The sequence below is a fragment of the Trichosurus vulpecula genome, chromosome 4, assembly GCF_011100635.1.
Source record: "Trichosurus vulpecula isolate mTriVul1 chromosome 4, mTriVul1.pri, whole genome shotgun sequence".
NCBI classification, from domain to species: domain Eukaryota; kingdom Metazoa; phylum Chordata; class Mammalia; order Diprotodontia; family Phalangeridae; genus Trichosurus; species Trichosurus vulpecula.
Window position 1 is genome coordinate 60,095,541 of NC_050576.1, and position 17,419 is coordinate 60,112,959.

Sequence of the window (17,419 nt, forward strand, 5' to 3'; positions counted from 1 at the left end):
TCAAATGCCTCTCTAAATATTACCAAGGCACCTTTCATTTCAAAGCACTCTCAATATTGTGCAGTTCCCACCAAAGAGGACTGTCTCTCTTATTTATTCCTTTGTTAATTTGTTTCTGGCTCCTGCCCCCCACCCAAAACAACATTCATAACAATTTGGGGTGAGATAGGGACTTAAGTTTGGAGTTTATTAATGAGGTAGTGAGAATCGGGAGGAACATAACAAGAACAATTTTAGAACAAATTTATTTTATTGCCTTTGCAGTAAGTGCTGAAACCAATAGCTACAGGTAGTTTGTTAAGAAAGGAAATAAAACCTACAAGCTACCCAGAAGTCAAGACTATTGATCACAAGTCTTCAGCAGTGACCCTATCCTTGATAAGTTCTACAAAGAAGCAAGAAACCTGGGGATCTTTAATACATGTTGTTGTTGATGAAGCTGATGAAAGATTACAGAGTGTCAAAGTTGGGACACATCTCAGCAGTCATCCATTCCAATCTATATCTGAACAAGAATCCCCTCTTGTAAATGTGTTGAAAAGAACACTAACTTTGCAGTCAGAGACCCAACTCCAAAATCCAGCCCGTCACCTGTGTAATCATGAGCCCATCACTTAACGTCACTGTGCCTCAGTTTCTTCATCTATATAATGAGGGTGTTGAATTCAGTGAACTCTGGGTTCCCTTGCGATTCTATATTGACGATCTCTATTACATAATCATGGAGTCTCTGAAGACCTCCAGTGATGAGAAACTCACGGTCTTCCAAGGAAACCATTTTGGGACAGTTCTCATCCTTAGGAAAGAGATCCTTGTATAAAGTCAAACTTCACCCCTCTACAGATTCTCCCCAGGGCTTGTAGCTCTGCTTTGTGGGAATAAGAAAAACAAATCTAATCCCTCCTCTATGTGATAGCTGCCTCACATGCAGTTATTTCCCTCTCAAGTCTTCTCCTCACCAGGCCAAATATGCCCACTCCCTGCAGTTGATCTTTCCATGGTATAATCTCTAGGCTCTTAACAGTTTTGGTCACACTCCTGCTGAAATCTTTTCAGAGGCTGATTCTGGAATCAAATATATTAGTGATTCCTCCCAGCTTTGTATCAACTATAATTTTTTTAATAATGCATTTTGGTTTTATGTCATATTTATTTCCTAATGTATCTACCTTCCTCTCTTACCCAGGTAGCCATCCCTCACAATAAAGATTTTTAAAAAAGAAGTGGGGGGAAAAGCAGTTTAGTAAATCCAACGACATATCAACCATATCTAGCAATACATGCAATAGTACACATGCATATCCACACCCTCCCAGGTCTGCAGTAAAGGGAGCATCTCCATTTTATCCTTTATTGGAGGTGGGAAAAGGTGTCTGAAGTACAGAAGGTTGGCTGAAATGCACAAAACCGCTGGGTCTATTTTCTCAACTCTTGAGCATTAAAAATAAGGTTCAGTTTCATTTTGTCATTCTTCCCATTTATAGTGTTGTGCTCATTGTTTATACTATTTACTGCCACGCTTTATTATTTCATAAAAGTCTTGTCATGCTTCCCTGAATTCTTCAGATTCATTCTTTCTTGCAACGCAATAGTACTCCATTATATTCAGGTACCACGGGTTGTTTAACCATTTCCCAATCCAGAAGAATGCACTGTGTCTCCAGTTCTTTGCTATCACAGAGCAGAACTATGAATATTTTGGTATATTTGTGGGGGAAGGGAACAAGCATTTTTCTTAAGTGCCTACTATATGCCAGGCATTGTGCTAAGCACTTTACAAAAATTATCTCATCTAATCATCATAAGCTTGGGAGGCAGGTGCTAGTATGATCGCCATTTTACAGGTAAAGAAACTGAGGCAGACTGGAGTTAAAACCACACAGCTAGTAAGTTTTTGAGGTTGGATTTGAACTCAGGTCTTCCAGACTGAGTGATTCATCCATTATGCCACCTAGACTGCTCTTTCTGTTTTTTGACCTTGTTGTGCTATGTGCCTAGCAGTGGGATCTGTGGGTCAAAGTATATAAACATTTCGCTCACATCTTCAGCACAATTTCAGATTGCTTTCCAGAATGATTAGACCAATACACAACTCTACCAACACTGTATTAGTGTGTCTGTCTTGCCATAGGCCCTCCAAAATTGACTATTTCTATATTTTTTCCTCCTTGCCAGTTTGCTGGATTTAAGGTGAAATTTTAGTTGTTTTAATTTGAATTTTTCTTATCATGAGTGATTTGGAACAATCTTTCACATACAATCAGAAAATAGAATGAGCACACCGTATCTTTCTTCCTCTAAGTCATTAAATAAATATATCCAAAGACTGATCCCTATGACACTCCAATGACACAGTATGTTGACATTAATACACCAATTTGGGGGTGTGGTCATCCAACCAATTCTTGTAGTATTATTGAGTCCACATTCTTCCATCTTGTCCACAAGATACCTTAATGAAGTCCAGTTATAGTGTGTTTACAATATTCTCCCAATTTATTACTCTAGTAATTCTCTCAAAAAAGGTTAGTCTGATCAGTGATGGCAGTTCTTATCGATAACTATCTAACTGTGCAATACTCTAAGTTTTTTAAAAGTAGAAAAAGTAAGATGGTGTTATTTCATATACGTATTTCAACTCTGGACCTAGCTCTTTGCTGAACTGTAGGGTCAATCCAACACGTATTTCCCTGTGAGCTAACAACTCTGGGATGACAATTCAACTGCCTATCATAGTATAGTTGATGAATTGGCACTCTTCATCTACTCAGTATTTTTTTCCATGTGGATTTTTAGGCCAACCTCTTGGGTTCTTGTGGTTATAAATCATTTTAAAATAAAGTTTCATTAAATTCAATAACTTAAATCCAGGACTATTTTAGGTTTGCAGTTTCAAAGTTAGAAGAGATATTAGAACTCACCTAGTCCAATGATTTTTTTAAGGGCACCTTGGTGGCTCAGTGAATAAGAGTACTGGGCCTGGAGTCAGGAAGACTTGAGTTCAAATCTCACCTGAGACACTTACTAGCTGGGTGACCATGGGCAAGTTTAACCCTGTTTGCCTCAGTTCCTCATATGTAAAAATTACTGGAGAAGGAAATGGTGAACTGGTCTAATATCTTTGCCAAGAAAACCCCAAATGGGGTCATGAAGAGTCGGATACAACTGAAACGACTGAACAACACACGACAACAATAGTCCAGTAACCTAGTTCTCCAAGTGAGGAAAGAAGCTCAGAGACTATAATTTGCCTTATTCGTCCTAATTAGCAAGAGAAAGAACTAGGATTCAAACAGAGGAAACTGATAAAGGAAAGATAGATTTGGAAACAGCATATTGACTGTATCATAAGTGGACCACCTTGAGAAAAGTAGTTATACACAAGTTTTAAAATTGTTGAATAATCTAGTAACATAGCCTTGAATATGCTGAGTCCACAGAATCATGTACATCTATGGTAAGCAGCTCAGAAAAGGTGGATCACACTGTGGTGGGCCTGGGAAAGCTTGTGCCAGCAGGCAGAAGACCCATGAGCTGTGTCCCCCTCACAACTGTAATGAGTCAGGCCAATCTCACCTGAACTTGGCTTCTGTTTTAACCCTCTATCTCAATCCACTTCACCCACTCACTATATGCATCTCAACCAGTCCCTTCTATTCACCTACTTTTTCCTTACCTACCATAAAAATAAAGAGAATATTAAACTAATTCAAGCCACTGGAGCATCTTCTCAGTCAGCAACCTCTCTATATAGTCTGGTGAGAGACCTAAGGGTTACTCTCTCTGTCACTGAAACCTTGTAAAAGCCCACTGTTTGTTTCTGCATGATTCCCTTGTGAGTGTGAATGGTTACAACGTGGCTCCAGGTAGTCAGGTGATCCATTTGCTGAAGTGCCCATGCCCCACTTTATTCTCAGCATAGAGGTCAAATCCCTTTCCCAACTGGCAAAGCCTTCAGGTGCCCTGAATGGGAAATAAGAATTGTTCTAGGATTGTCTACTTTTTGATTCTAGTTTTCCATGGAAATGCAATATTTCAGATTTATCTGTTAGGTATAAGCATTCATAAAAAGGACATTTTTAAGGTACCCTCCATGCTTACTATATGCAAGGCGTTATATACCCTGTCTACCCTTACTCCAAATGCTGGTCTGACCATGGCTGTGACGCACATCCTCCTCTCATGTGGCTGCTGAGATGCTGAATATGTTATGTGCTGTCTTTTGATTTGTGCTTAGAATCACAGACCAGCAGCACCTTTAGTAGGGCCTTTGGAAGTCACCCAGTCACAGCGCTTCATATATAAGTTCAGACCATGCAACTAACAAGCATGGCCACACTGTGCTTGGACTGCGTTCTCCTGCTGAGAATTCAGTGCTCTTTTTACTCTCTACTTAGTGTGTTCCTTTACAGCTGAATCAAGACTGATACTGTTTCAGCTGCATCTCTTTTCTCCCATCACTGCATCCAAGCTTTCCTTTCTCCCACCTCTCAGATGCTGACACCATTTCCCTCCCGTTTGTTGGAGTCATACTGAGAATAGTATCTTCCCACAAGTTGCTTTTTATATGTTTTGATCCAGAGAAGTGTCCTTCATCCACTTCAGCACATCCTCAGATGACATGGCTTCTCATGCTATGCATTTATTTCTCAAGAGTTTGCAGGGCAACCGGGTCCAAATTATTTAAAGTGGCCTCCACCTTACCTCTTTTTCCTGTGTAGGCAATTACTTTTCTGCAAATAACTGGACTGGGCAAATAACTGTGTCCACAATTAGCTAATTGCCAGCTCGATGAGGCACTTATCCTTTCAAACTTGGCTTTCATAGTTGTATGATTAAGCAGAAATTCATCTTCTTTTTCCTCTTCTGGTTTAGAGATTCATAGCCATTTCCCACTCTCATTTCCCTGGGGTGTCTTACAGTACCAGAACAGGACTTCCACTTCTGTCTTTCCCTTTAAATATGTTGTATTTTTATTCATGCAGACAGTGGCAACTAGAGTTTGCAATTCTTGAGAACCTTTCATTCTCCTATGCTTAAGTATATCATACATGAAAACTAATTCAACCTTCGAGGAAAATCAACCACTATCACCATTATTCCACTTGGCAAATGGAAAAGCGTAAGGAAAAAGGGATCAGAAGCCCAGAACAAGTCATGGAACACTGAACAGCAGCAGTGGCCTCTTCCTCCAGCTATGTCTGTTTCTTTTTTTATTCAACAAACATTTACTAAAGGGTCTGGCATGCACCAGGCATTTTGTGGAAAACTGGGAAGGAAAAGACAGCACTGAAACAGTTCCTGCTCACAAGGGACTTACAGTCTATGAAGGAAACAAACATATGGATATGGCTATATATGTAAAAAATAGATATCAGGTAAATTGGAGGAGGGGAGGCATTAGAATGTGAGGGCTCAAGAAAGGCCTTAGGGGTAGAGAAGGTACAGCTTTGGTCAAGTCTTGAAGGAAAGTCAGGATTATACAAAGGAGAAGTAGGGAAGCAGTCTCTAACATGGAGGAGAGAAGTACAAAAATGCCCAAAGACAGGAAATGGAGTAAGAATGAGAGTGTTGGCTGGATATTAGGAACAGCAGCAGTGCCTTTTTCTAGCAGTGAATATCAGCTTCCCAAACACATCTACTTTCAAAAGTATATGCCCTTCGGAAATTTACTATCACCTGATTTTTCCTTTTAATTTTTCTTAAATAACTAAAGTCAACTAAAATGTGGATTTTCTTGTACAATCCCTCCTCCAGTCCATGTACTGGCTATTGCTTTTGTTTCCAAAATTGAAGCAATTTGCTTTTAAAAAAAAAACTTTTAAAAATTTTCCTCATTTGTAATTTCAGAGGAAGATAAACACCCAACCTGTGTATTAAGGGACAAAAAAGGTAAAGTAGTACATTTATATTCATGAAGATAATTCAGTGTGTTTGTTCTGAAGGGAAGTCAAGCCCTCCTAGGCAGCGTCAATCAGTTTCACATCTCACCTTTTTTCCTTGAGCAATTGGAAAGTTGAATACCAAGCACCCAAAAAACAACCAACTAATTATTAGTTGCCCTGATATCCACGCACTGCAACCTTTTCCCCTTTGTGATTCTCTTAGGTGGAAATGAACTAGATGGGGGAAGCATCTCTCATATCTCAGGAGAGACTGAAATACCAATTTTGTTTTCATTCCCTTGGCCTGTCTCTTCCCTCCTTCAAAGGCCTTTCTCTCCTGTTTTCTTAACACATTAGCATAGAAAAAAGACACATATAGAACAAGAGAAGAGGGGGTTAAAGAGGAAGAGAAAAGGGAAAATTAAGCTAGAAATCAGGAGAAATGCGTGTATTAACAGTGAAAGAAGGCGACAGCCTCGGAGCAACGAGGGTATCTAGCACATGAAGCATGTGTATATCCTCAGGTGGGTCTGTCTGGACAGAGAGTAAATAATACACACAGATCTAAACTCATATGTCTGTGAAGAAAGAGGAGACCCAGAAGCAGCCTGGCCAAGCAAGGCCAGAAGGGGAGAAGTGGTTTCCACTCACCCAGCACAAGGAGTTCCACCGAGTCCTCATTTTTGCCCTCCACATCATCAGGGGTGGTGACTATACAGTAGTAGAGGCCACTGTCTCCCCACATGACTTTCCCAATCTTGAGCTCTGCACCTGTCACACAAAAACAAGAAGAGTCATAGGATCAGAGAGGTCCTTCAAGAGCGAGGAGAGCCCCTTCATGTTGCAGGTGATGAGATGGAGGCCCAGAAAGATGATGTCTTGGCAAGGCAGAGATTCCTGACTTGTTGGCCCTGTGTTCTCACCACTATACCCTGTGATCCGAGGCCTAAAAACTGTTGGGGCAAACCACAAGACAAGAAAGAGAACTTGGAAAGGCCTAGAAATTGGTCATCCTACCACCCCATTATTCCCTACCTCTCCCCTAAGTATTATCTTAGCTTCCCCATAATTAAAAAAATGGTCTGTGGAAAATTGGGATAGTATACCTCCAGTAGAAGTGTGATGCTGTGAGACACAATTACCTCCCATCTCTTTCTCTTCCTCAAACTGATGTCTCTCCCTACCCCCATTCTCATTCCATTCTTTCCTCTCCCCATTGGAAACACAGCATTATTTATCGCATGTTAGTAAGCCCCTAGGCTAAGTGGGTTGCCACCTCATAGTACAATCCTACAGAATAGAGATAACAGTAGATTTGGGGTTAATTCTAGTCTAGTTCCAGAGGTGGGTGTCTTCTTTGGAGAATGCTGATGCCTGAGATAGTCTCTGAGATCCCAGAAAAATCTCCCCAGAATCAACAAGATTCACAAGGATTTTTCCAACCCAAGAATAATCCTAGGTCAGCTCTGATTTTCCAGACTTAGCCTTGTATAAGAAATTAAGGTCAAGGAGAAGGAGGAGAGAAGGCTATTAGATCTTGGATTTAGGGCTGAAAGGGGCCTTAGGGATATTTAGGACCATAGAGAACTTTAAATAAACTGCACCCTCCCTCATTTACAGAAGAAGAATCTGAGGTTCAGAGAAGTTGTAATTTGAAGAAAGTCACACATTAGTGCTTTGAACCTCTCTTCTCCCTGAGTCAGAAATAATAGAGCAAAGTCTGCCATGTGAAATAAGGAACACCAGGGTACATTAGTACACAGTTTGATGTCTAGCAAAAGAGGTAAGTCAAGTCTGCATCCAGGACCTGTTATCAACATCACTTTGAAACAACGTCTGATCAGGACTCAGCTTTGTCTCTTCTCTGAACAATTCTTTCTGGTCTAACATCAGAGAGGGACAGAGCACTGGGCTTGTGATCTAAATGCTAGGCTCAAATCTTAGCTCTATCCCCAACTAGCTGTGTGACCCTAGACATGTCTCTGAGCTTCAGCTTTCTCATTTGTAAAATAAAGATAAGATAGCATAGGGAAAGCATTACCCAAACCCTGAGGTGTCACATAAAAGTTACTATTCCATCTAAGTAGCTATTAAATTTCTTGGTATGCCTTTGTCCCACAAGATCAAATATTTATAGAGTTAGAAGGGCCATCAACAGCTCTCTCTCTCTCCCCTCAAGGTTAGGATTGTGTTACTACAACAACTACAGACACCCTCAGGATCTAATTACCTTCACCAAAGGAGATGTCTCTTCCCCGGTAGAACTCTCCGAGGGTGACAACAGCACCTTGCTTTGAGGCCACAACTCGCACTGTCCTCCTGCTGTCTACACAATCCAGATAAGGGTCCCACTCGAGGTTCCTTTTGCTGAGGGGCTGGTTCCCCGCAGTGGCCATGCCTAAGGCTTCCTTCATTCGATCCTGGCAGTAGGACTTGAATTTCCACTGGATGACAGCCGGCTGCTGGGAGGATGTGCTGAAGCGGCAGCTTAGCACAACTGGCTGGAACAGCATGGCTTTCTTCGACCTTTCAGGTACTATGACCTGCAAGCCTTGGGCTATCGCTGTGAAAGCAAAAACCACAAACCCAATGTCATATCCACATAAGAAGGGAGGATCTCATCCCTCAGGACTTAAAATGGGAGAATGACTTGGTGCTAGGAAAGTTGAGTCTCATTTCTGGGACTTGTTTAATAGGTCCAGTACGAAGTGGAATTGGAGTCAGGAAGACCTGAATTCAAATCTGGCCTTAAACACTTCAGAGCAGTGTGAATCCAGGCAAATCATATATCCTCTCTCAGATTCAGTTTCTTCATCTGTAAAATGGGAATATAATTATACCTACCTCACAGAGTTGTTTTGAAGCTTCAGTGAAACAAAATATATAAATCACTGTGCAAACCTTAAGAGGGTAGCTACTGTTATCATCATCATCATCTCAAGGTAACACTGGGCTCAAGCCTAGACATTTGCATAAGACTCTCATAATTAGTGGATAGTATGATTACTTGCAGGCAGCTAGGTGGTATAGTGGATTGAGTGCCAGGCCTGGAGTCAGGAAGACTCAACTTCCTGAGTTCAAATCTGGCCTCAGATAGTTACTAGCTGCGTGACCCGGGGCAAGTCACTTCATCCTATCTGCCTCAGTTTCCTCATCTATAAAATGAGCTGGAGAAGGAAATGGCAAACCCCTCCAGTGTCTTTGCCAAGAAAACCCATATAGGGTCACAAAGAGTCAGACATGACTGAAATGAATGAACAACCACACTAAATGATTACGTGATGCTCCGTGACTCTGTGAGGAGTGTACTTAGTGAGAGCCTATGAAAATAAAGTTGGTCTTTTGGTAAAATTCCAGCTTTGAGAGAGGTCACATACAGTGTCAGTGTCAGGTTCTCTTTAGAGAGAGCTCCTTGAAGGGAAACAAAGGCTCTGGGAAGAAGCTGGCATACTGAGGAGTTGACTTGGTTCCCCCATTAGAGCTTTTGTGGAATTTCCCCTTAGCTGAGATTGAGTATTCTCTTGATGGAGCTCGTCCTCTTGACCTGCCCATAGCTTTTGGTACTGTTGATCACCCTCTCTTCCCTCTCTAGAGAGCTCTCCCCTCTAGGTTTTCATGACATTACTCTTTCCTGTTTCTCCTCTTACCTGTCTGAACTCTTCTTCTCTACCTCCTTTGCTTGATCTTCCTCTGGGCTTCACCTACTAACTATGGGTGTTCCCCAAGGCTCTGTTTTGGGTCCTCCTCTCTTCTTCCTCTATACTACTTTACTTGATCAATTATCATCTCTTAAGTGGATGATTCTCAAAACTATTTGTCCAGCCCTAACTTCTCTCATGACTTCCAATCTCCTATCTCCAACTACCTACTGGACATCTTGAGTGAATTGAATGTCTCATAGACATCTTAAACTCAACATGTCCAAAACTATCTTTTCCTCCACCCAAACCCCCCCCTCTTCTTAACTTCCCTATTATTACTGAGGGTACCACCATCCTCCCAGTCACCCAGGCTCCCAACCTAGGTATCATCTTTAACTCCTCCCTCTTTCTCTCTCACCCCACATAGCCAATCTGTTACCCTGTTATTTCTATCTTCATAACATTTTTCATATACTCCTCCATTGCTCCACTGAGACTACCACCACCCTATTGCAGAGTCTTGCCATCTTTCATCTCCCTGCCACAAGTCTCTCCTCACTCCAATGCATCTTCCAGTCACCTGCCAAATTGATCTTCCTTAAGTGCAACTGTGACCACCACCACCATCCCTCCCTTATTGTGATTCCCTACTGCCTCCAGAATCTAATATAAAATCCTCTGTCAGATTTTTAAAGTCCTTTATAACCTAGACTCATCCTGCCTTTATACTCTACTCCCACCAATATACTCTGTGATCCAGTGACACTCCATTTCTTGGTGTATCTCCTACAAGCCCCTTCATCTCCCCACACTAAGTCTTTTCCCTGGCTGTCCCCCATGCTTTGAATTCTCTCCCTTTTCATTTCTACTTCCTGGTTCCCTTGGCTTCCTTTAAGTTCCAATTAAAGGTCAACCTTCTACAAGAAGCCTTTCCCAGTACCCCCTAAATCTTGGTGCTTTCCATCTGAGATTATCTGTATATGTTTATCCTGTATATGTATAGTCGTTTACATGTTGTCTCTTTTGACTGTCAGCTCCTTGAGAGCAGGGACTATCTTTTGCCTTTATTTGTATGCCTAAGGCTTAGCCCAGAGCCTGGCACATAATAAGTGCTTGTTGGTTTGATTTGATTTAGAGCTCAAATATCTTGCTCCAGTAGAAGAACTCATTCACTCTCATCCAAGGGAAAATTCTGCGACAAGATGGAACTAGGGAATGCTCAAGGTGTCAACTTCTCTACCTGTCAGCTTCCTCTTTAGAAAAGCTTCTAATACAGCTCTAGCAACAGACCAGTCTGTTTTCTGAGGATCAATCCAGCTAATTATGGAGAGGCTCAATGCCAGGAGGATGGCCACCTAATGATGAATTTTTTTGGTCATATCAAGTCATGAAGCAAAGAAAAATAGAAAATGTCCCTCATTCCTGTGTACTTCCCTTCTACTTCTGCAGTGGTGTGGCATAGGGCAGAAAAGGAAAGAAGGAATGCTAAGAATCACTCAATTTTTTGACAATCTGGAAACATTAATTTGACTTAGTAACCTAAATATGAGATGTCCAATGACAGAATATACTACCAGAGGAGATGAATCATATCAACTTTAACATTCTTGTTATAAATGAAATCAGAAGAAAGAAGGAAGCTACAACTAAATATAAAGATGGCTCACAGATATTACATAGAGAGGCAAAGAAAAGAGTTGGCAGCAACAAGAAACATTATTTCATGGGATTTAGGACATTTCATATTGCAGTGTTGATAAGCATTTGCGAAAATATGAAAATAATGGTACCACCATCAAAATAATGGCAGCTCATATACCACCATTGGTTGCTAAGGATGAAGTTGTGGAGAAATTCTATGAGGAACTCATTAAGACCCTCTAAATTTAATCAATCTATACTCAATAATATCAATATAAAACTGAGAAAGATAAGGATGGTAAAACGTATATAAGAACGTTAGCTCAGGAATAAGAGAACCCAAAGACCTATAAGACTTCATGGAAGCCTGACATCTTTACATAGTGAATATATTCTTCAAGAAAAGAACTGGTAGGTGTGAGACATGGCAAGCACCACAGATAACATTGCCACAAAATGAAATAAACTCTATTCTAGAGCTAGGAAAATGATTGGCATTATATGTGGCAATTATCCTTGTATCAGTTGTTTTTGTAAAGTTAAACCACTGACTTGCTGGGGCAAAGATCAGAATTAGTAAAAAAGTAAGAAGAAGAAGAATGAGAAAAAAGATATGGCATACAATGAAAACAATTCAATCCTAAATTACTTAAACAAATAATTAGCAATGACAAATGGAACATGTACATAAGAAATGTCCCTCAAACAGATTACAATAGTTTTGTAAAATGTCTTAACCACTACAAATCTTCTGCCACAAAAAGACCAAAAGAACTCAGGAGCATATTAGTCAGCAAACATTTAACCTACTTGCCAAATGGAGGGAAATGGACGCTTAAGGCAACTTCAATTTAGATTGTAAACTCCTTTGAGAAGTCTTATAAAGAAAGATAGAGGAAGATTATGAGCAGTATCACGAAATAGAGAGAAGTAGTAGAGAGGAAAATTAGTTTTAAAAAAACCTTGGCAAGAGATACGATTAAGCAAAGTTATCCCAAGAGCATTTAAGGATAAAAATGGAAGAACAACAAATGAAAAGTGAAAAAAGATCTACAGAAAGCCTATACCAGACTTTTTCCACCATCAGGGGCAGAAGAACCACCAACTTGGAACCTGGTACCCAATTCCTACTTGTGCTCATAGATGAAGTAGAAACGGGCACTAGAGAAAACAAAGCAGAGAAAAACAAGGGGGTTGGATCAAGGACACACAGAGCAGATCTATGCTGGAGGATATATGATTGTGAAAGCACTATACCAAAGGTATAGATCACATAACAGACCTCCAAGAGGTTGGCCAAGGAAACATCAACAACTTGTGATGTCTTTGCCTACTATCTCTACAAAATCTTCATGAGTCAATGATACGCAAATTGAGAACATCCTTAGTGAGAGAACAAGTGGGTTTTCACAATTGATATTCAACAACGGTACCACATCTTTATCATTTCACAATTAATTGAAAAGTGCAAAGAATACGTGACCCTATTTTACGTGCTGATTATGGAAAAGCATTTGACTCTATAGAGCAAAATTCCACCTTACTAGTTCTTTTCCAAAAGTCACTCCAACCCATAGATCAAAATCATTCAATATTCCTTTAAAATATAATAGAAATAATCTTAAACCAATGACTCTCTGATCATAAACATCAGATGGGGCATTAAAACAGGGAGATGCATGCTCACCAAAGGTGCTGGTCATTGTGTTAGCAGAGATGCAGCACAAAGTCCAAGATGAAGAGGTTTTCTTCTATGAATGGTGAGGGCCTCCCAACAGAATCAGATGATATAAGTGCTTTGCAAACCTCAAAGTCCTTTACAAATGCTAGCTATGATGATGATGATGATGGTTTGTCAATGCTACCATTGGTTTGGAACACTACGGAGCCTTCTGGAATAGACTGCATCAATTCTAAAGAATTTGCCCTGACCACCACACAGCAAAGACCAAGCAGACAAGAATGTCTATTGCGTAGGATAGAAAATTTATTAGTATATATACATACGGACAGTATAGATGAACATGAATTAGACTTCAAATTGAACAGGAGGAAGAATGTGGGCTGGGATACTTTCAGGAAATTCCATAGCTCCTTCAATTCTACCTTTCCTATGAAAACAAAGATCCATCTTTATAAGACCAACATTCTATCAGTGTTGCAATAAGGCAACAAAACATGGAATACAACAATCGCCAAAGAATTTTAAATGACAGTAATGGAAAGGCATCAAGTGAGTATAAGCAGGCCACGACATATAACCATTGAGGAACTCTGAAGTAAAATAGAAATAAAAGATGTCATCTAGGAAATGCATGATGGGAGGAGAAAATTAACTGGTCACATGGCGAGGGTGGATAATAATGTTTCACAGGTATCGTCACAATGTCACATACAGTTAAAATGATGTTAATTAATAAGATCATTTAGAAATAACCTATTAGAATTTGCTTAAGTTGGATTTAAATATTAGAATGATAATGCAAAGCCATTTGAAATACTAGAAACAGCTTCAAGTACTTTATATATATACTTACATGTCTGTATATACATGCATATCTCTGTGTGTATATATAGATACACACACACACCTATTCCTCTGTGAGAGCTTTGGTTCTAAGACTAATCACCCACTTTGCAACACCTCTACCATGCCAGGAATTTTAGAAGAGTCTACATCTTCTGGAAATGTACAAAAATGAAACACACAAAGTCTTATTTTTCTCTTTACAACTCTTAGTCAATACTTTATATTTTCTCGTTCTTCAATAGTATCTTATGAAATATCACCAATATTTCTATTTCTTAGGTCAAATGGTATTCCTTTAACTAAGAATCCTGTGTTAAACTCTATCTGCCTTGTTAAGCACTACCTTGTTAAGCACCAGGCATGTTACATCTGGATTACTCATATCCACCTTATTTATAGATATAATAAATTAATCATCAGTAATACTTAAATATTCAAATAATCAAAATTATGTCACAGAAAGTTACAAAAAAGGACTTAAAAAAGGAAAAATACTGTGGATAACTATTTTTTTTAAAAACCCAGTAATTTATTATTTTTTCCCTAGTGGCTTCCTTTAACAATAGGGAATCTGCTAAATTCTGGATGGAGAATCTCTCCAGTGGGTCCCTGCAAATGTCACCACAATAAATCCTGCATTAGCCCCTTCTATGTGAGGCTTGTGTTGTGTGGCCTCCTACGCTTCATCCGAAACAGCTACATTGAAGACCAGCTACTCTGAACTGGCTCACTCACCCCAACCTGCCCTTATGCTGGCAAGTCTGGTTTGTTAGAGAAGGACCACCATCACATAGCTGTAACTCAAACTTTCTCAGGGCTCTGGTGGGGTAACCCTGTTGTGAGGGAGATATACTTTCCCTAATTTTACTTAAGTACTTGAACCCCCACTGGCACCCTTTTCATCTACACAAAACCAATCAGTCACAATGATGACACCATTAATTCTTAAACTTAAAACATTGACTTAATGATAAGGTAACATCAGTAATAATCAATACATTACAGTTACTCTATATAAAGCCAATATAGGAATAATTGATACACCACATTCCATACTATTCCACCAATGCTTATAGTGAGAGAGTGTGGCACGTGCTTACAGAAACTTAGCAAGGACGACATAAGGGAGGACAGTTCATGTAATCAGGGCACCTTACAATTCCAGACTGTAGGACTTGATGTCCTTGTTCCCTTTATAATCTGTACCATATGAATCTTGTCCTTCTACTCCTCATAGCTCTTTTCCCAAGCAAATCTACCCTCCTCCTAACCTTCAGAATGATGAAGCAATGGCAAACCTTTTAAACTCAGTCATTAAAAGGGCACTGAAGTAGTGTTACTTCATCATAATGACAAGCAGTTCCCATAAGCTAGAAAACTACCATGCTCCTCAGATTGGCTCTCTAGAAAATGCAGAAGAGACCTAGGCAAATTCTCACTCAACAGGATACTGTGTTGTCAAATCAGCTTCAACCTATGATTATAGCAAAGCAGCTGTAAAACCTGTTTTCCCTCTCAAACTAGAAAGAAGAAGCAAAGAGCAACAAGCACTTCTAAGAGGCTTCGCCTCCTTTAAATTGCAGATGCTACCAAAAAGCAATAGGCATGCAACTGTCTTCCAACGGGTCTTTGTTCCTGCCAGTCCGCAGTCTCCATAGTCCAGCAGATGAAATTTTCCTTAAAGATGACTGTGCCCAGTAGTTCCTCCTGCCTTCTTAACTGCTTCTGCTAGGTGATTCAATACTCAAACTGGCCTAAATCAGAGCTTCCTGGTATTTAGGAACTCATCTTTCTCTTACAAGGTAAGACTCACAAACTCCATCTTTCTATTAGTTATGAAACCAACAGTCCTATTTAATCATCCCATAGTCTCCAAAAAGTTATCTGATTTGCCATTTTGTGTTACCCCCTCAAACTCTAAAAACAGTCACATGCAAATGAGCCAAAGGACCACACTATCTTGCAGCTTCAGTCTTTTTCTGTCCTTAAACAGGTCATTTAGTTTATTTATTTTATTAGATATTTCCCAATTACATTTTAATCTGGTTTGAGTTGTACTCAGGAGTGTTGTGGAAAGCACGCAGCCTATTCCTGTTTGAAACCTCTGTCTTACTATTTATTTATATTTTATCGCATTAAATTATTTCAACATCATAATTCATCCTCAAATCGTTGTGATTTCATTAGAGAATAAATGAACATTGACAGGTGAAGTAATATGTTCCCTGTTATCTAGAACGCCTGTAAAATAGCTAGAGCTGGCTGACTCATTATGAATATTGTTACCCCGCACCATACTGTCCACTTGACCATACCACCTTTCTGTTATGCTGCCTGTTCAGATATTGTACTCAGGAAATCTTAGCAGAGAAGGTAGGAGCTATGCTGAAACATTGAGTTGTTTGGGTTTTTTTTTTTGGAGAGTGAAAGCACTGGGCTTTGTCAGCTAGGTGATTACTGAGAATAACCTACCTCCCAGCTCTGTTCTCTGTTACTAAGATTAGCCACTTGTATATGGCATTGGATTCTTTTAACCAATTATTAACAGACGTTTACTCAATTCTCGGGTCCCAGTACTACATACATTTGCTTGTTCAGGCCAAATCAGCCTATGTATAACCCATATACTAATTTTCATACAGCTAGTTCTAAATGATTATGTGACCTCCAATTGGCCTAGATATTTTATTGGTTTAGGTGAGGTTAGGAACCTAGGTATATAGGTCCAAAGGACATAATAAGAGTAATAATTTTCAATTACATAGCATATAAATGATTAGAATTGTTCTAAGTCATTAAATGACTAATGACTTAGAAAGCCCTTTTCTCACAAAAACTCAATGACCCAGGGCACTTAGATATATGGGGGGTTCAGGGAGGACTCCATCTCCAGTGTGAGGGCTTGCTGAGTCCTTTTCAGGACTGCTTGTCCATCACTGGTGTCTACCTCTCACCCAACTCTCACCTGTGGCTCCAAGAAGCTATGGCATGCACAGTAGCCACACCTGGGTAAAAAAAGTCTCAACAGATGGGCTCAACCAAGTTGAGGGTAACTGATAGGCCTTAAACATGGGAATTAGGGGGATGTCTACCCAAGGCATGTTAAGACTTCCCCTGGAAGAATGAGTAGATGAGAACAATTTCTTCCAATAGTCATGAAGACAGATGAAGCAGGCTCTGTGGGGCTCTTAGAACTTGGTCAGACATCAAAGATGCCAAAGTCACCCACTGCATCTCGGGCCATCACCAGTCATCCTGACTTTTGTCTTACCACTGGACTTTGGTGATGTTGGAAGAGAGAGTGAGGCAGAAAACTTTGTGCAATTCTGCCTCACTTAAATACAATTTGCCCAAGTCAAGACATTACCCCATGATGTCATTGGCCCTCTTTGAAAATGAAGTATAGACAACATATGAAAAAACTTGAATCTGACAACAATTAAGTAACTTGACAACTACGACTTGTTAGTAAGAGGACTGGAAAGCAGCCTTCTGATTACTTTAGAGCCCAAAATCAACAACTGCCTACAGGGAGGGGAGAGATGGAACGCATTTGGGAAGAGTTTTTCAGGTGAAAGTAGGGAAGGAGGGTGAAAGGGGAGCAGTAAAAAGCAAGGCTTCAGAGTTCTTCACACACACACATACATATATGTGTACGTGCAAATACACACATATACATACATAAACACACACACACACACACACACACCCCAGACTCAGCA

General features: G+C 40.0%; 1 protein-coding gene across 1 annotated transcript in view; it reads right to left on the reverse strand.

Annotated features, from left to right (window-relative positions):
- ILDR2 (immunoglobulin like domain containing receptor 2) overlaps positions 1–17,419 on the reverse strand; it is a 92,906-nt gene that overhangs the window by 46,885 nt on the left and 28,602 nt on the right. Inside the window, exons 3-4 of the mRNA XM_036755483.1 lie at positions 8,116–8,502; positions 6,537–6,656 (exon numbers count right to left, since the gene is read on the reverse strand). Of these exons, the coding sequence (XP_036611378.1) occupies positions 6,537–6,656; positions 8,116–8,502 (507 nt within the window). The remainder of the gene's footprint in view (positions 1–6,536; positions 6,657–8,115; positions 8,503–17,419) is intronic.